This window comes from Idiotropiscis lumnitzeri, chromosome 7 (assembly GCF_059441095.1).
Source record: "Idiotropiscis lumnitzeri isolate Australia: NSW breed Sydney's pygmy pipehorse chromosome 7, RoL_Ilum_1.0, whole genome shotgun sequence".
Lineage (NCBI taxonomy): Eukaryota > Metazoa > Chordata > Actinopteri > Syngnathiformes > Syngnathidae > Idiotropiscis > Idiotropiscis lumnitzeri.
In genome coordinates this window covers 851,573-871,405 of record NC_142397.1, presented here as the reverse complement: position 1 = coordinate 871,405, position 19,833 = coordinate 851,573, and the positions used below count along the sequence as shown (strand labels likewise).

Sequence of the window (19,833 nt, the reverse complement as noted above, 5' to 3'; positions counted from 1 at the left end):
TGCAGAGAGGAGGACGAGAAGTTGTTTTGTTTTTTTGTAAGGATGAACGCCTGCAGAAAATTCAAATATTTGAAGAAATTAAATCTTGTGTGGTTCTCTCGCTCTCTCCCCTCCCGTTGTCTTATTTCGTCACTTTTATGGATTATTTTTTTTTTTTTGCAGCGGGTCATCCTTAGACATTTTGGGAGATAAAATGTTCGATCAAATGCACTGATTTGATTCCAGTTTGGTCTTCCCCAAAGTCAGCCCTAAAAATTGTTGGCGAGAGCGCCAAGGAACAAACAGTTGGATGTCAACACGCTTAACGATGAAATGCGCGAGCTGACGGGAAGCGTAATCACCAACTTGAAAGAACCTTCATGGCCATTACGGAACGACGTTAACAGATGATGAGATTGCAAGTGCGCGCCCCGTCGTCTTGATTCAGACGGCGCGGCGGAAGAAAAGACGATTGGCGAGTGGATGCGGATGGCGCTTTCATCCGAGAAGGCGAGCATTCGCGGCTCAATCAAGGTGACCTCAGCTTTCCCACATGAATGGATCAGGTGCAGCTTCAAAGAAAATCCTTCGCGTTTCAATTCGGCTCACATCCATCAATAAAGCGCAGCCTCGGAGATCGAACGCAATCTGTTACGGGAAAATGAGACAACTTGGAGAACAACCAATGGGATGCTTTAATATGCAAATCAAGGGGAGGTTTGTCTTTTTGGGGGGGGGCGTCACGGCACTATAAAAGCAAAGAGAATATGGTTTTTGTTTTTAAAAAAAAAAAACAATGGTATCGCGGGAAAGTAAAGTATTATTCTTATAAAAACAAAACTGATTTATTGGAAAAAAAATCTCAAAGTAATATTACAATTTAAAACAAATTTTTTAGTGTTAAAATATGAAAAATTCAACTTTTTTTTTTAAACTCAATTGACATCTGCTAAAAAAAAAAAAATGTTTTTCAAGATGAAAAATTCAATGAGAGGACAACAGAGTCATAAAAACGACATCAAGTCGCGAAGGTCGCATGTAAACCCGTCCGAGAAAATAAAACGAGGCAACATGCCGTCGGTATTTTCAAAGAGACTAATTTCCCCTTGTCGTGCAGAGTTCAGAACATTCCTCCCAAAAGAAAGAAGCACGGCGATTCGTCTGGTCGTCATTGAAAAAGAAGAAAGACTAATATCAACAATATGCTAATTTGGTGTCAAAAGTGGACATTAAAATAAGAAATGAGCTCCAGTTGAAGTCTGGCAGGACAATTCATCTGGCGATTATTACAGAAGACTTGCGCACCGCGTCACACAAATGACTCAATAAGTCCTCCGAGTACGTTTTCCATTTTTCTACCGAGGAAATGATGAAGTGCGCAAACGGCCGACGTCATCAATCAGAAGAAAGAAGAGAAACCTGCGCTCATTTTCACACATCCATGCAAATTGTTCATCTGGGAAACATTTTCAAATTCCAGCAGCTGCCAGAGAAGCTTTTTTGTTTGCTTTTGTCGACAAATGTTCAGATCTCAAATGTCTGCCGTATCGCTATCGAGAGACTTTATTCAGTTAGTCCGGTGCTTTTCAAACGGAGGGGCCGTCACCCCCATGAATTGTTTTCTTTTTGCGGGGGGTAACAGAAAATAATTGAGAAGCACTGAGCTAGTTAGGCCGTGTGACAACATTAGTTTGGCGTGACTTGAAGCTTTGTCTCTAATTGGAGAGCAAATTTAAAGGTTTCATTCAAAGTTCACGAAAGCACAAAAGGCGTCTTGAGCGTCCCCGATGACCGGCTCGCTCGGCCATGTTGGCCCGTGTCGTGTTTGCTCAGCGCAAACAGCGGCCTTCGCTTCATTTAGCGGCAACTCTTCCAGTCCTCCGCTTACAAAAGCGACGTGCTACTCGGACGACGCGACTGAACGGACGAAGAGAACACGTGGACGGAGCCCAAAAAGCCCAAAAAGCGACATGCCGACCCTGTTTTGTCCCATTTGTTCTCCCGTTGACCACTTTGAATGGGAAAAGGCTTCGGTGGTGGCCAAGTGAAGCCGACAAGGTCAACAAACACACACCCTTGTTTTCTTTTCTTTGACTTTTGTGCAGTTTGAAGAGAGAGAAAAAAAAAAAAAAACGCTTTCCCGAGGCATTGATAGGCCCTTTTGCGGTCCGATCCGTCAATGGCATGCGGGACAAAGGCAAATCAGCCAGAAAAAAAAAAAAGGTTCAACAAACACGCTGTGCCAACAGGAAAACTCGGCTCCAAAGTCTTCCTTTCGACTGTCGGAACAGGAATCGACGTGCAAACATTGACGTTATATTTGGAAGCGATGGGTGGACAAAGGATGGAGAATGGTCCACTTGGACACGGAACCGGGACAAAGCCAGCTTTGGTTCTGCAGGCGTTTTATGCATTTTTTTTTTTTTGGAAGATTTGGATCTCATATTTTCTTTGAGATTTACGTGGGCCGTGGAGAACGGGCTAAATAAAAGGCCAAAATTTTGGTTTCACGTGTCGCCATATTTTGCTCCATTTCTCAGTGATGACGCAATTTTTTCAATTCAGGATTGGCGGGCCGTCGTTCATTGTCACTCGTTTCTGTTTTTATTTTTTATTTTTGCGGGGCCAGTCGGAAAAGAGGATTCAATCTGGTTTGCGAGCTGCCGGTGGAACGATTGGACTCCGTTTGAAAGGATGTGACGCGATGACTTTTTTGGGTCAATTTACATTTGAATGAATTTCGCAAAATTCCAAATATCGCCATTTTCCTTCGCTCTCCCATAAAAGACGATTTCAGACGTAATTCGATATATTTCAAAACGGAAGCAGTTCAACTCAATGCACTCGCTTCGGTTTCCTGATCTGAACGGAAGTCATTTCTGCAGGTGTCGCTCGTCAACATATTCTCCGAAGGCGCACGTGCGCACCGCACGGCAATTGCGTGAACGTTTCCGGCCGTCGGCAGAGAACAAACCGCCACCAGTCCCGCCTACCAAAAGAATCTCAACCCACGCGTCTTCCTTCTTCTCTTTTTTTTTTTTTCATTCTGGTCCCCGTCTGACCTCAGAAGCACCCACGTGATGTGCAATTACTTTTAATCACGTTGACTTTGTACCGTCATCTACGAGTTGTACCTGGAGTGCCGACGCAGCGATGAGACCTGACGAGGTTTCGACTCTGCGTAAAAACGTTCCAGATGTTGCGCCGCCGCGTTTCCTCCGAGCTGGCGTATCAAAGCACAAGTTGAGCCGCAAGCCGAAGCTCTCGCGGCAAAGGCTTCAACAAAGTGCTGACTAGCGCCCTCGGCTAATGGCTAATGGCTAATGGCTAATGGCTCTTCTCCAGCGTCTAAAAACGTGGGAGCGTTCTTTCCTCTCTCTGACTAAAATGAAAGCAGAACGCCGACTTTGCAGGTTAGCGGCCAGTTGGCCCGCGACGTCACGCACGGTTCACCGAGCGGGGCCCAGCAACCTCGTAGATCTCCTGTGGAATGCATCTCCTTTTCTGTCATGGAAATGCTTGCTATTTTGCGGGAATCTGCACTTTTTTTTTACTGAAATGCCCTCGCAGGTGGGCAGAGAGAGCCTCGACCGCCGAGGCACATTTATTGAATGTCGAAACACAAACTCGATCAGCAAGGTCACGTATTTCCTGCGGTCGGCCACTGCTCACGCGGTGACGCTCACGTGAAGGCTCAGCTCGTTCCAGGTTGTCTCTCGCCACACGACGACGACCCGCCTCTTGGTGCTTCCGCTTGACGCAACTGCCTCTCTATCAGAACAACTAACAGCTGTGCCCCAAAAACGATAACATGAACACTGGACACCTTTTCTGTTTTTTGGTGTAGCTAAATAACCTTCTTTGTGTTAGCAAATCTTGCACCCATTCATGCTGTTTTCTATATTTGATGATATTTGACCGATTCGCGGCATCGGCCCTTTTTGACTTTCAAGGCCGATGAATTAAACGCCGGTTTATTTTCGGCTCGCTGCAGCACACTTCTCTCGCTCTCTCTCTGCTGTGCTCGTGGCCTCGCCTTCAGAAGCAGATCGTCCCGCCCGCAGCACCATCTGATTGGTTTCTTGTAGCAGCCAATCAGCAGTAAGCTGCCCGTTTGCTTTTTCACCTCGAGTCACACGCACGACGGGAGAGGTCCCGCGAGCAGACAAAGGAAGTGAGCGACGTCCCGAGCAGCTGTCGGGGAATCGCGGTGTCAATAATGGGGCGCTGAGCTGATGTTTTGCAGACAATCCGCGTGCCGCTGTGGCAGATGGAGATCAGCTCTGCGCGGCTAAAACCAAGCCAGCGTCTCGCTCGCGGCCTGCGGTCGACTCGCCGTCGTCTCCGGTGATGTGATTAAGGCCCGGCCGGCAACACGCTGAGCGCTGATTAACTTATTCCCTCCGCTCACGGCGCCCTCGCACGCTGCTTCTTGCGTCTCTGTCAAGCAATCAATAAGCTATTATAGCTCCAAACTGCCGGCCAAATTAACTTTGGTGCCGCCTGCCGAGTCGGCACTCTCGGCTAATCCCGTTGGCGACGGTGAAGCGGACCGGACGTTCCGGAGATCATCTACCTGTGATGCATGATAATTGACGCGAGGCCCACCAGGGACGCCAAGGTCGCAACATCCCAATTTGGATGTGCGGCAAAACTTTGCTTTTCATCGAGTCTATCCTAGATCAGGCGATTTATTTTAAGACGAGAACGCTCGGTTGTGGAAAGGCTTTCCGTTTCATCCATCAAACGAGAGCCAATCGGCAAACTGGAGCCGAGGCAGCGCTGACAGATGAGAACCCGACACGAGCGCAAGGTGGATCAAGAGAGTGAAAGATGACTGCAATTGACAATAGACATCGCCCGCCCCCTCCCCACGTACCCCCGCCGCCACTACAACTACTAGGACTACGATGATCCCCCCCGGCCCCCTGGCCCTCCCCAAGGCCAAACAGCAGCTCGCCGCTCAGACAATGGCGGGCCTCTGCAACTCCGATGTCAGCTCTTTGGAACACTTATCAGCATCTCCGTTCTAAAAGGAGCCTCTCTGCGCTCGTCTCCTTTTACACATGACGTCCCCCTGTCTGTCCCTGGAGCCGACCCCTCGGCGCGATACGGTTACGCCGAGGAGGGCCTATTGTGTCGCCGCCGCACCCGGTTCACAAAGGTCAAAGTCCCACAAAGGAGGAGGTGAGAGTGGATGTGTTCTTTTCAAATGAGTCATTCTGCCGATGGTTGAATTGAGATTGTTTGTGGCCGTTTCGACACTCGCTCATGTGCAGGCCGCGTGCACGACCTGAGGTGCGTCAACAACGCCGTCAACAGCACCAGGAGATGGATGCGGGACTAATTTCGTGGGGGGATCGGTGATCTTTGACCCATCAAAGCTTCCCAGGACGACTGGACACTCGGTTCAACTTCAATCTAATTTATTCGTGATAGAGCGATTCTCAACCTGATATTTGGCATTTTGCCTTTTTTTTAACTTTCAAGGCCGAGAAACGCTGGTTTATTTTGGCTCGCTGCGGCACACTTCTCTCTCTCTCTCTCTGCTGTGCTCGTGACCTTGCCTGCAGAAGCAGACTGTCCCGCCCACAGCTCTATCGGATTGGTTCCTTGTAGCAGCCAATCAGCAGTAAGCTGCCTGTTTGCTTTATCACCTCGAGTCACACGCACGATGGGAGAGGAAGGTAATTTGTCTAAATTTCAGTCTACTCCAACTCACGACTAAAGGAAAATATTTGCCGTCGTAAACTTTAAAGAGATATTTGTTGGACATGCAGCTGAGTCTGGGAGCTGCAAGCACTTTTTGTACGACTTTTAAAACCAAGTTGTCTATTTTCTAAGAACTAAAAAAAGCGTTGGAAATCAATAAAGTTGTTTAATTAACGTGCTGAAAGGAATTTTAACTCAGTCAAGTTTTGGAGATTTAGTCTTCCAAAATTGGGACGCCATTTGACCCCTTTTATCAACCAACGAATATCGGCTTTAAGTATCGGTCATCGAACTCCATGACCAATAATCGGTATCGGCCCTGAAACCAAAAGCATATCTCTCTATCACTAAGATTCACACTTTACGTTACTTTGGGAAGAACTTGAGCAGCTTTGACCTCAGATTGTGAGCCCGGCCGGCTCAGCTCCAACATCCGCGACCGCGAACTTCACAAAAGTGAAAATTCCCACAGACACACTCGAGAATCTTGCAGGAAGCCAAACGTGCATGGTTACGATGGCCAGGTGTCGGTGCCGTTGACGCAAAGCGGCGTGGAAGTCCTGGCCAGAAGGCGCCGCGTTCAAAGAAGTAATGACGTGTGAACATTTGTTGCGTAAGCCATGTCGACTTCACGGCAGGGCGTCGGCGGAAAGTCGGAGGCCTGCTGCGAAACTCTGGCCGTGCGCTTCAATCGGTAGCAAAGATGAGGTCAAAATTGGTCGTGTCTGAAAATCCCCAAAGTTCCAAAGTCTGCTAATCCCCACCAAACTCCGCCGTCTCGGATCAAGAAGCGCGATAGAAGGTTTGGAGCTCGGCAGGCTTAACGCAGGTCGGAATAAGCCGAGCGTGTCCGCCCCGGTCGCATGACCGGCAAACAGACTGCAGTGGAAAGACGTGTAAAACCTTACAAGAGTAATAAGCGGGTCAGGAGCGAAGATTAGCGCGAGGGACACACGTTCATCGGACGCGGCCTCCAATCACGAGAATACGACACGCGGTTGAGTGAGTCGTGCCGGCTTGAAGAGGCGGAGCCACGATGCCGCCGTATCAAAAGTCCTCTCGAGTGCTCGTACGAGACACCGCGGCTCTTGAGCGCTCTCATCCGTTATCTTATCTGCTCGAGACCAGCACTTGACAAAGTTAATATCGTACTTGGCTGTCCCGGGAGCAAGCTTCCATCACAACCGCAACGCCGCAGGCAAAGATTACGAGCGAAAAAGAATAAGCAGTCGCGCTTGCAATGAGGAAAAAAAAGAAATAAAAATTCAAGACAACCAAGCTCTCGGACACACAAGCTGCGGTTTGAATTCTTAAGCGCATCGTGTGATGCAAAAGCTTCCATTGGGGGCGGTGAGGTGGGAGGGGGGGTCGAAGGGGAGGGGGGTGTCGTCATCGCAGACGTTCAGTCAATCAGTCGGCAAAAAGCTGCTTCCCACATGCTTGCAGACGGGAAAGCGAAGAAAAAAGAAGAAGAAAAGCCTCTGAATCACTCGCCTCTTATTGTGCACGCCAGCGACATCGATCACACCAAACGGGCTCGGGGGGGGGGGGGGGGGGGGGACCCACAAAGGCAGATGTTGATGCCACCAGAAGGTGCCCCCCTTCATTTGTCTTTTGCTCGCTAGTCCTCATCCCAGCAGACGATACGAGCAGGAAGTGCGGTGGTGGAGGAGGAAGGGGGCGGAGCTACAATCTTCACCATCTTTCTAGGCTGCCAAAGTTGGGTGGAGCACCGAGCTTGACATTGACGTCACTTTGGGAAGGCCAACAACACACCAGCTCCTTTTTCCCCGCCGTACTACAACAAAGTGTAATTGCACCTCCGCTCCAGTAGTTGGCAGTGGCGCTCTCCTGAAGAGTATCAACTCGACGGTGGAGGTTTGTTTTGCAATGAAAATGTAGTTTCCGTTAGTTTTCATTTCCCTAAATCTTTTTAGTTTTTATCTTATGTCGTGAATAAAAAAGTTATTTCAATTTTAATTTGAGTTATTTTGTCAGTTTTTGTTGACTGAAATGCGACATGCTGCAAACACTGGAAAAAAATGAAATGTTCCTCAGCTGTGAAGCTCAACAACAACAAGCTAGCTTTTTTTTTTTTTTTTCTGCAAACTAGGGCAAGCGCTCCCCAACGACATGAAGGCATACGCAAAATGTGATTGTTATGTCACCAAACTCTGCTTCCTTCCCTGCTTGTTTTCACCTGACAAAAACAAAAACACAGAAAAAAAAAGAAAAAAGTCCCATCTCCCGTCGAGCCGCCAATACGAAGCAACGCGCACGTGAGGCCGTGTCGTCAAACGCGCTCCAGAAATCGGGGTTTTTTTTCTGTCACGCTGACTCGCCGCTTGGGCAGCGCAAGTGTCATCAAAACATGGTCCAACTTAAAAGGGCTTTTAAGGGTCAATTGATGCAGCAAAAAAAAAAAAAGATCCAAGTCACTCTGTGACATTTGGATCTTAATCGATCGAGCAATCGAGCGAAAACAGAATTGCATCCACGAAGCGCATCGATCTGAGCAAACGGCCCCGAGTGTCCGCTAAATTTGCGACCCTGAAAAACACTCAAATGCGTTTGCGGCATTTCCATGCGGCCGCAGATCAAATGAGCAACTTTTCCATCTACTCGTCATTTCGAGGCGAACTGCAAACACACCGCAGCGAGATTTCAGCAAAAGATCAACACGTTATGCCAAGAAGTGCTCGGGTGACTCGTTGTGGACACACACACACAGAGCGGCGGCGTTTTTTTTACATTCCGCCAGCACAGTCTGTGGTGTGTGTGTATGTTTGCGAGTGTGCGTACGGGAAGTCCACGTCTCAAATGAAGCAGATCCCGACTGCGCCTTTTGCACCAATTTGCTGTGAACCAACCCGAAGCAAATCACCGCCGGCGCTGAGCCTGCAAATCGCCGGGCAGCTCGCCGGCACGAAAGCTCGCCGGCCGGCCAACCAATCGGACGGAAGGCCGCTTCCGCCGCTTCGCTGGCGTCTTTCTTTTTTCCATTTACGTTGCATCTGACTCACTTCATTTGACTTTCTCTGTTCGCCCGGAATGCGGCAAAAGCCACAAGGAAGAGCTCAACGTGATCGATGAGCAACGAATCCTTCGGGAAAGAAAACTTTCAAAATAGAATTTCATCGAGACAAACCTCCCAAACGGGCGGAGCCACGAAGAATCCAGGCCTCAACGCAAATACGAGCCTCCGAAACTGACTCGCTATCCGACTCGTAAAATGTTTCGAAAATATTTGCCGTTGGCATCGGGAATACGTGACAATTAGAAACTCGTAAAGAGTTCGATGTGGGTGCTAGTTTGACGAAGGCACATTGAAATCGTCCTGTTGAGGGACACGACATACGAGTGCTTCTCAATTATTTTACGTTACGCCCCCCCCCCCCCCGGCACGAAAAAAAAAAAAATTAAAATTAAAAAATCGGGTGGACATCTGTCAGAACAAAATACAACCGGGAAATTTCAACTTAAAGTCGCCATTCGGAACAAATTCCTACTTGGGAATTTTGAGTCATACGAGACGGACAACATGGCATTCAAGTTGTCTAAATATTTGGACGCTTGGCCATGAAGCGGTTTCTTCAGGTCGTCCAGAGAGACAACAGGCGGAGGTGGGGGGGGGGGGGGGTCACGCATGGGCTGAGAGCAGTGGCAGGTCGTCAGGCCGCCATGTCAAACATCGGTCCTCCACCGTGCAGCCGTAGACACGACCCCATGAATCTGTCACGACTGACCCCGCCTCCTTCAACACATCCGCCACCGGCATGACCGACGCCCACCGCTCCTCACCTCCGACGTGCGAGGAGGGCGATCGCGGCGTTGGGATCAATATCAGATAGCGCCATTGAGTTTTATGGAACAAATAAAGCGTGCTTCACTTCAAACTGTTGGCGGCGCTAAAAGTCAAACGCAACCGCTTGGGGGATTTAGTGAAGGCGAGTCGGGCCGGCAGCCGATCCTGACCCAAAAGAGGTTATCGGCCGCTGATGACCTCACCTTCCCGTCTGCGCGTGCACCAAACGTCGGAGCAAATAAATCATGGAATATTCTCGCCCGGCAGTTCTGAGGTTCTGGTTTTAAAATTTGGGCCGGAAGTTTGCTTGCTTTCAAGTCGGCTAAATGTTAGTTTCAACTGGCTGCAAAATATCACCAGGTGACGGCCCGGCAGACGGGTCCGATGCGTTTGGCTCGCCCCTCCGAAGCCGAGGCTCAAATCTCAGCGACGTTTGAACGCGCAAAGCAAACATGAACCGGGTTAAAAGGCATCAAAGCGGGCTTGCAAAATCCACTGAATAAACGCGTTTAATGATTAACAAAACAAAGTGGCTTAGCGGCCCGCCACCCATCCAACACGGGCGGGCCAAACCGGACTTGTTGAAACTTGCGTTGTGTTAACAAGTCGGAGAAAAGCAAAATAACATCCTCTTAAAAATTCAACTCGGAGTTTTGGAAGCGAGCCAAGAATGAAAAGTCGTGCCAACTTGTTCATTTTCAAGTATGAAAATGCTGGCCTGGCGTGTGCCACCTTCCGGACGCTATTTTGTGTCAAGTCAAGCTAAAAAGATTATCATCAGGACTTTTTCCTTAAAACGTTTCCTTGGAGATTTTATTCATTTATTTTTTTTTTTTTGCAATGTCAGATGAGACTCTTCCAATTATTTGTGCGTTTATCAAGCGGCGGCCGATCGCGTTGCCGGGCCAGGCCGGGCCGGCGGTGGCGCGCGCGGGCGATCCATCTCGACCGGCGCCGCCATTTGATGATGTGCAGCTAAGCATGCGCTGCTCTCGAGGGCGAGAAGCTCAGCGCCATCGCGGCGGCTTGTCATTACGAGGTCGGTTTGAATCAAGTAGCCCGCAGTTGAGCGACTGCCAACAGACGCGCTTTTTTTTTTTCCTCTACATGACAAAATCCATCCCTGACACAAACATTGCACACGTGTCATTCTTAGCTTGACCTACACAAAAGGCGTCTTAAGCACATTTCAGCATCATCGGATGTGATTTATGTCCAAGGGAGATGTTTTGAACTCATTGACTACCATTGACGGCTAAAGACGTCAAAGATTATTATTTTTTTTCCTGGGCTGGTAGTGAGTTAAGATCGCGCGAGCAGAAATGTTGCCGAGAGAGCTGACAAGGAATATTCCGCTGACAACGTCAAAGCGTTTCTGTCCAACATGAAAAGAAAAACACGCCGACCGGCTCATCGAAGCTGGTCGTTAGCGGCCTGAAAACAAGCAAAGGTTTGCAAGTTGGAACGGCGACTTTGAGCGCGCACTTTGAACAAAGCTGCTGCCGAAGGAGCCGACGTTTTGGGTCAAAATTGTTTTGCTGCCAAGAGTGGGCGCTTGCGTTTGGTCGAATGTTGCGACACTCCGCCACCACAAAATGAGGAAAAGTCCAATTTAACATCACCCATCCGTCGCGTTTATGTGGTTAAAATGTTTCAAAAAAAAAAGAAAAAGTGGAAACGGGCAAACTGACAAGCAAAATGGATCTTTTCTGACATGACTTTCTCACATTTGCGGGAACTCCACTGAGCCCAATCAACGCCTGCCACTCCAACCAAACTAAATGAGCAAGTGACCAAATGTTCCCTCCGACGCCATTTCAGTCAACTTGAACAAATCTTTTGTCATGGTCGGGTCTCATGTTGCTCCATTTATGGCCGGCAGCTGGAATGCAACACTTTTCATGGTGAAAACACGCAGAAACACCTCAGCGACCTCAAACGTTAGATTACAAACGACGGAGGTGGTGACGGGCCTCGAGGAACGCTCGATATCCGAGCCGGACCGCTCCCGCGCCTTCACGCGAACCGTCGAGAGCGCGGGGAACACAAAGCGTCTCAACTGACGACCCGCTCGCTACACAAACCTTTGCAGAATCTTACACACGCACGCGCATGGAAGAATATGTTCATCGGAAACGGACCGAACATTCAAATGAATTTTTTTCCCGTGGTAAATGAATATCGGTCAACTTTGCCAGGTACAATTGATGGAATCAGGCAAAGCGATGTCAAAATAAAAAACAAAAAACAACGACATTCCTTCTTTTATATAGATCCACCAGATGGCGCTAGCGTTCGCCATTGAAAGCATGTCGCAAAATGTCATCTTGTCGGCTTACAAAAGAAATTCCTCTGAAAATCTCACTCTGCGTTATAATGGATTTCATTTGTGTATTTCTGATGAATAATTATTGAAACATAACAATTTGGAATAGAGCGCTTCCCGTTTAGGATGTGCCCCGCCTCCTGCCCGAATTCAGCCGGGATAGGCCGAGCGGATCGGAGAGCCGACGAATGGGGGACGGTTCAGTCAAGGCTGAAGCTGTTTTAAAAAGGCAAACTCGTGAAAAAAAAAGGATGACATACATAGCGTATAGAGGATATATCACTTAAAGCGCACACACGAGTGGCGACATTCAAAGGACTTCTTATGGGTTCAAGATGAAAAAAACTCAAACTTCATATCGATCTCACTAACAAGCAGCAGAAGTCGGAGGAGCCAAAACAGAACGGCTTTTGTTCCCATTGTGGCTCCCGACCACCTACTAAGGGTCCTTGTAGACGAGCGCTCACCCTGGAATGATCACCGCCCCCCAAAGGCTCCGCGGGCCGATGGAGACCACTGGGCCAAACACATCCTGAGATTATCCAACTCAATGAGCACATTGATGCCAGAAAAGAAAGCGGAGTGGCAGCAGAAAGCCCCGAAGGCGCACATAAGACCGCACGCTGCACTTACTGGCTACTTCCAGCGAGGCGTTGTGGCTGACGGCCTCGCCCAGGTAGTTGCGGGCCACGCACACGTAGGAGCCCTCGTCGGGTTTGCTCCGCCGCCCGTGCACGATGCGCAGGAAGAAAAGCGAGCCGCTGGGCAGCAGCATGCGGTGCGAGCGCGGGTCGTCCCGGTCCGTCTCCACCCGCTCGCCGTCCTTGTACCACTCCACGGTGGGCGTGGGCCGGCCCTCCGCCTTGCAGTTGAGGGTGGCCGGCTCGCCCTTGGAGACGATCAGGTCGGACGGATGCTCCGCGATCCGGGGCGGCGAGTCCTCCTGCCGCAGACGGGATCCTGGAGGCACACAAAGTCAAAACGTTGAGCAATTTGCTTGGAAAAGCTTACTTTGAGTAATAAATTCATTCATTCATGTTTTTGGAGGAAACAGCCAACAATACCAGAAGATGCCGTTTGAACTGGTTTTATCTTTTTACGAACGGCACACAAGGAACTACCGTATTTTGCGCACCCTAAGCCGCAAGTTTTTTCCTCGATTTTCAACCATCCAGCGAATATAACGCCTTTTATTTCACCAGAAGGGGGCGCTCTATAGTCCTGAAAATAACACCACAAGCACAGAACGCCATCGTAAAACTTTCCCCCTCTGGATGTTTTTGGTACGTCGCAACGAACGTGTTCATCAGTGAAACAAACTCAGGATCAACCATGGAGGCGTGTTGATCTTTAAGCGCTTGTGACTGAACATTCTCAAGTCGGTCGAATGTATAATGCACCAAAGCGTCGGCTGATGAGATTGTTGAATGTAATGATTAATCGATGACACGTTTGGAAACGGAAAGGTTGATAAGAATCGGCGAATGGTTATCGTTTCAAGAGTTGACCTTGTTAAGCTGCGCTTTCACATTTCCGGGTTTCATGTTTGGTCGTCAAGCACCTGAGCTCAATGACGACAACAACAAAAAAAAGCTTTTGTAAGGGTGACCGTGTGTCCGGTTTGCTTAAGTTTAGTAGCGATCTGATGAAATTGGTACAATGTATCGTTCTTTGAAAATCTGCTGTAAAAAGACAAAAATGACTCAAATGGCCGCTTGAAGACAAAATGTCAGTTTGTCTTTCCAAAAGACATTGTAGACAGAGGTACCAAATTTCATATTGCCACAAAAATCTGACATCAGAGGCGAAATTTTAAATAAAAACAAAATCTCTTGATGTAATATTGAAACATTTTGGGTGTTTGAAATCTGTGGTCCACAAATGTTGCGAGCTTTTACGGATAACAAATCCCGACTAGAAAGTGACCCGAGATGAATTTGAATACAACGTGCGGGCGATCATACCGATGCGTGACCTTTAATTAGAGAAACAGCCCGTTTGATAAGACGCCGGTCATGCGCCTCGCAGATCAAACGGCGCAGCAGAGGGCAAAGGCGGCGCACCTTGAAGGCAAAAGGAAATGAAGTGATAAGAGATAAGACGAGGATGCGCGCTTGGTGACCAAAGGAAGCGCTCAAGTGAAACCACAGCGAAGGGGCTTGGCGACACCTCGGCTCAAATGACTCGCCGACTCGTCAGCTGCTTTGCATGCTAATGAGCTTCCTGGTGGTGTTTCCAGTCATAAGAGTCGCCAAAAGTAGAACCCCCCCCCCGGACGTTGCCATATCTGCCAACTCTGGCCTTTGAAACACATTCAACGCCAATTAAAAGGAGTCCGCTCTAATTGGAGGCTCGCATTTCATTTACCCGGCCACACTACCTCCCTGTCCCACCAACTAAACCCCCCCCCCCCCCGTGAACTACTGCTGCCGAGGAAGGCATCTTTTTATTGTGGTTGCCACACATTTCCAAGTCGTCAGCATAATTCGGGACAGCGCCGCACGACGATTCATCACTTCAACACAAGGAGGTGCGACGTCGTCGTTAGCGCACCGCCACAATACTTAGGAGGCAGAATTATTATCAGAGCCGTCATCAAATACTGTTCAATGTTTTTTCTTTTCTTCTCTCTGGCAGCTGGGAGTCGCCTTTCATGCAACACCGCACACGCACGCCATGTGTTTTCTATCAATTCGTCCTAATGCATGGCCGCGACGCTGGAAAAAATGTCAGCGTACACTCGGCCAGGCAGTCGCTATTAATATCGGCAAACTCAATGGACGGTGGCGTCAAATTCAAATCTTTGAATTAGGCTGACGAGTTCCAGAGAGAAACAAGTTCCCTCTGAGACTGAAAAAAGAGAGCTTGAGGGCAAAACATAATTCCAGAATGTCACAACAATGTCCAAGAGAGTCCAAAGAACTCTCAAGTTTTTCTCAGGTTTTCTCGATTCTTTTTGCGACGCAAACAATTCAGACCAACACAGAGTGCACATTTTTTCAGATCACAAAGGAACCGACGCCGATGGAAACCAGCGCTCGGCTAATTTGGGGATTTTGATATGTAAACGCTCATGAACTCATTCACTGCCATTGACGGGTATAGACGTCAAAAAAAAAGAAAAAAAAGTCCATTCGTTTCACCTGAGCTGGCAGTCAATGAGTTCATCTGCACAGTTGGAACAAATAACACACAAAAAAAAAACATCAAATGGAAAACGAGACTTCTTGAAAATCCATCCATCCAATTCCACATCATTCGGGCCATGTTTCACCACATCTCGTTGAATAAAGAGCGAAATATCAAGCATCCGTGATGAGGAAACGTAAACGACGCCGCAGAGGCTTCATAAAAAGTTGCGCTGGAGCGATCTGAAGGCACAACTGGATTCATTAACGTCCATTTGTAGCCCGTTGCCATCGGCCGCCACGCAGTAAGATGCAGCGCCGCCCTCCAGCCGTGTGGCGCGAGAACGCCGCCGCCGCCGCCGCTGCCGCCGCCCCCTCACCAAGCCGGCAAAGATGTTTTATTAAAGAGGACTTTGAAGAGCTCCGCCAATAACTTGCCACCGCTCGCTTCCCCCTTTCCCCCGATTGAAGATCGCTCCTCTGTAATTTGGAGCCTGAAGTTTGGGCTTTTGCCGGGGCGCCGTTCACTATTCGCATGTGGCGGCCGCCGCGCGTGGGCTGTTGTTGGACTGCCGATGACGACATCGCAGCCCTCCTCCGAACAATTTTCTCGGAGCGACGCAAATAAACGACAGGTTTGTTGGTCCAGGTCTGAGTTTGTTTGATTTATTTTTCCCCACAAAATGAAAACAACTCATCTCCGCAGAAAAGATTTGAAGCAAGCAGATTTTCATTCGATTGAAACTTTCTGAACTTGTTGACAGTGATGGCACAACATAAAAATCTCCAATACGAGGTCAATCCGAGCCGGCGTTTGGGCAAATCCGGCCCGCCGGATTTGGACATTTTCAGCAAAAAGGGGCGTGGCCGTTTGCAGTTCAGGAACTGCTGCGTCAATCTTCACAAATCCGGTCTTGTTGGAAACGGAATTCAACAAGGATTCCAAATCTACAAAATCTCCATTTCGAAGATTGGTGCACATTTTGATTTTTGAGGCTCACGTGAGCTCAACAACATTTTTCACCAAATGTCATCTCACATGTTCTCTAAAATGAGATGTCATTTATTCGTTTAGCAGCTATAAGGAGTTAGTCGCTGTTTTTTTCGGAAACTTCGGCGGGGCGTAGCCCCCAAATGCCTGCGTCGGTTGACCAAAAATTGGAAATTTAACGTTGTGCCATCAGTTTCAAATTTCACTTTTTATTTTTGCGGTTTGGGGGCAATCCAGTACAGGACTTCAAAAAATAGCAGAAATGATTGGCTGGACATTTGTTTTAAGACGAGACAACAAACTTGGCATGACAAAAAACTCACAATTGAGTGACATCCATTTTTATCGACGATTATTTGCCAAATATGGGAGCCATCTTGAAGGCGCCCTCGAAATGGTCAAAATATCTTTCATGATTTACACTTTGGAGTTTGAGTACAACGCAATCCGTTGAGCTTTTTACAATTGGGGAAGACTCTCAAAACGGATTTGAAAATGAAAATGAAACTAATCGATTCCATTTCAAGAGGACCTGGAAACTCCAAATTTCGGGCCGACGCCTTTGCGAGAACGCGTTTGGATGCTTGGTCTCCGTTACACAAAGCGCTTCTAATGTCTTTGTTTCCTTGATTGAATTCACTTGGCGCCCCCGCTGAGTGACCTCGGTTACTTCAGCACCATTACCTCTCGCCGGGGGAGGGGGTGGGCGAAAGGGTGGGGGGTGTCAGCGTGAAGGATGGTCCTATGCCTTGCTGGCTGTACAGGTGCAAAGAGAGAAACGACATGCGAGACATGCGATCTGCATCTTGCGTTCTTTCTCCTCCTTTCTTTTCCATGGCTGCTTCCAAAAGCCCGCCTTCGGAGTTTGGACGGCCCCTCCTCCCCTCGCTCGTTCATGCAACAGCCAGCCTACCCGCAGGGACTTCGAACTGTGAGGAACCGATCGATGGAGGCCTCGGGCTAAAGATTCTGCTTTCCAACTCGGCGGAGCGTTCCTGAGTTGGCCCACCACACGCTCTCGCTCGCACGTAAAGTCAAAGAAAGAGGAGACTTGAGGGAGTTCATTAAGAAAAGCCGCAGTTGACCAGAGTGGAAAGTCCGACCGCCGCGTGTTGAGTAGATTTGCCAGTGCGGAGACCGCCAGGGTCCGGAACCAGATACCGACCCGTCTCGCTAAAGCCTCCAAGTTATTTTTAAATAAAACCCAGATCGGGATAAATAAGATAAAACCATGTGATGTAGAATGGTCTCAAGGAAAATGAAAAATGGAACCGAACTGGTCTCCGATTTTGTAAACTACACCACACTGATCAGTCCCGCAAGGTGAACTTTTACATTTATTTTGCAATTTGAGAGATGAAGGTAACCAATCAAAAAAAAAAAAGACCGCACACTGAGCGAGCCGACTCTGTCAGAACCGGGGTCGTCCCTTCAAGACCCGACGTGCAATTAAAAGCGAAGCGAGGCCCTCCAGCGACAGCGTGCGCCTTGTAGCGTTTGCTAATTAGTCTCAGCTGAAGTCATCAACAGGAAAAAGGAGAAGGAAAGAAAAAAAAGGATAAAGAAGAACGGATCAGCTGCAGTCATGGGTTCGGGTCCAATGACTTTTTTTTTTTTTTTTTTAAGATCTTCTACCTTGGCTCAGGAAGGACAACGCCTCTCAAGAGTACAATCTGCTTCCCGGTACCATGAAACATCTCAGAAAATGTTGTTTTTGTTTTTTGTTTTTTTTAGATTGAAAGAGCACTTCTGCTCAACAGAAAGCGAGTGACTTGTTGATGTGAAATGGGAACGAGAGAAAAAAACTCGTTTCGGGGACGGCGCCACAAGATGAAAAATATGAAAATGTTTTTTTTTTTTTTGCCCGACACCGCACACATTCTAATTAAAGTTTTGTCCAAACACAAGGATATGCTTCCTAGTTGTGACATTGAAGAACATTCTATTTTCATTCCTACGGGTACGCAGTACCGCCAGAGGCCACTAGGGGCGCTGGAATAGGTAACTATTGCCAGGCGGAAACGAAAGGCTCTATAACCCGATCACGACCGGAACACAGCATCTCTGCCCTGTAAAATGTTTCATTTCCATCATAAACGCTCTCATAAAAGGCGCGCCTCCGCCAGGAGCTGGAGCCACCTGTCAGAAGTCCCGCAGATACGCAATATGGACCGCTGATAAGGAATGCCCTGCGCAGGAGAGCGCCGCATATCTACAGGGCCCATTAATGTGTGATTAGGGGACTTAAGAGGGATTTATGGCGTCGATAAGAGCAGAGGGCGTGTCCCTCGGGGTTTGACCCGAGTCGCCAGAGGACACCGCCGAAGGGAGGGCGGAGAAAAGACGGCAACATCCATCGAGTATCAAACCGACGAGGCGGCCTTTTAAGCATTTGGGCACACGGAATTTGTCCCCCTTCTTGACTGCCTTAACGCAAGGCTATCGGTCACAGCGCTACGGGGCAGGATTAAAGCCGCCGGCGTGAACGTGTGCCGAGGGCCGAGAGCTGATGGATATCTTTACGGCTTCTTTCCTTCCTCATCTCTTTGTCTTCCAACAGAATGAGCTGCTCTCACCCGACCTCACACGACGTGTCCAATTCCAAAAATGGTTCAAGTTCCTTGTTTTTTTTTTAGCTAATGCTAATTGCTAAATACGACCTGCGCTACACTGCACTGGCAAATCGACAATATTTTGAACTTATAATAATAATAATAATAATAATTTGCCCTTTATTAGTCCCACAATGGGGAAATTCGAGATTCGAACCCAGGCCTCCTGGGGAGACTGGGTCCTGAACGCGGCGCCTTAGACCACTCGGCCATCCCAAACCCCTCAGACTTGAAAGTCACGCTCTGGTCGTCATGAGGGCAACACAGAGTTCACCTAAATTCAGTTTATTCATTGAGAGTCAGCGGAAATAATCCAGAAATTTGGCTAATCGAAGATTGGCTCTCAATAAGGAAGCGAAAATCGATTTTAGCGTCACCTTGACTACAACAACCAGATTCCACGCGAGAACAGTAGCACCTTGATTTGCGAGTGGACAAATTTAAAAGGCACGTTTCAAAGTCATCTTCGCAACTTCAATTGCAAAGAAATCGTCAATTTGCCAGATTCTTCATCCTTTACAATTGTCGACAAACTGTTCTTGAGAAATTTCTTGTTCAAAGTGGGCATTTTTTGGCCAATCTTGGTCAGCTTGACTTTGAGATTTGGTTTGATTGCTACCAAGGGTGTTCCAAATACGCGAGACAGATGGGCAACGCAAAGCCGCGCAAGAAATCATTTTTCCTCATTGTGCGTGTCATCAAAGTTTGATGTGTCGCCATGAAACTAACGGCGCCATCCAATCTATTTGTGGCGCTCTACAATAATCGCTTGGTGGCCGGTTAGCCCAAGCGTGGCACTAAAGGACAGCTGCACATTAAACACATTATTTCATATTTGAGAGCGCTGACAAACTAATTCATTGCTTTGGCCTTTGGCGTAATGAATTCTCGGACAGCTGTCGCGTCCGTAGGTGCCTTTCCTTCGTCCCTTCGGATCATCCCGCGACTCATTTGTCATGTGCGATAAAGAGCTGGCAAACGTGCTGATTACACCATAAACAAGCCGCGTTGCCTCCCTGCAGGTTAGCACCTTCAACGCCCGGCGTTTTTTAGAGTGACTCATCAGGAGAGGAGGCTCGCGTCAACCTCCATCAACGCTCGCCGTATTTTCACGACGGGCGCAGTCTCAGTTGTGTATGTAATTACTGTATTTAACACATACGCCGGGCGTACCACTAGCTAGCATGCTAGCTCATATTTTGAGAAAAGTTGCACAGAAAGGTCATAATTGGTTACATTAGTAATCCCACAGGTGCTAAAGCAGCTTTTGTGACAGCACA

The 19,833-nt window shown here is 48.3% G+C and overlaps 1 protein-coding gene across 5 annotated transcripts in view; it reads right to left on the bottom strand.

Moving 5' to 3' along the window:
* Window positions 1–19,833, bottom strand: part of robo1 (roundabout, axon guidance receptor, homolog 1 (Drosophila)) — a 164,228-nt gene that overhangs the window by 82,974 nt on the left and 61,421 nt on the right. For all 5 annotated transcript variants that reach the window (XM_088300858.1, XM_088300853.1, XM_088300857.1 and 2 more), the window contains one exon: window positions 12,456–12,782. In XM_088300858.1, coding sequence (XP_088156984.1) covers window positions 12,456–12,782 — 327 coding nt within the window. The remainder of the gene's footprint in view (window positions 1–12,455; window positions 12,783–19,833) is intronic.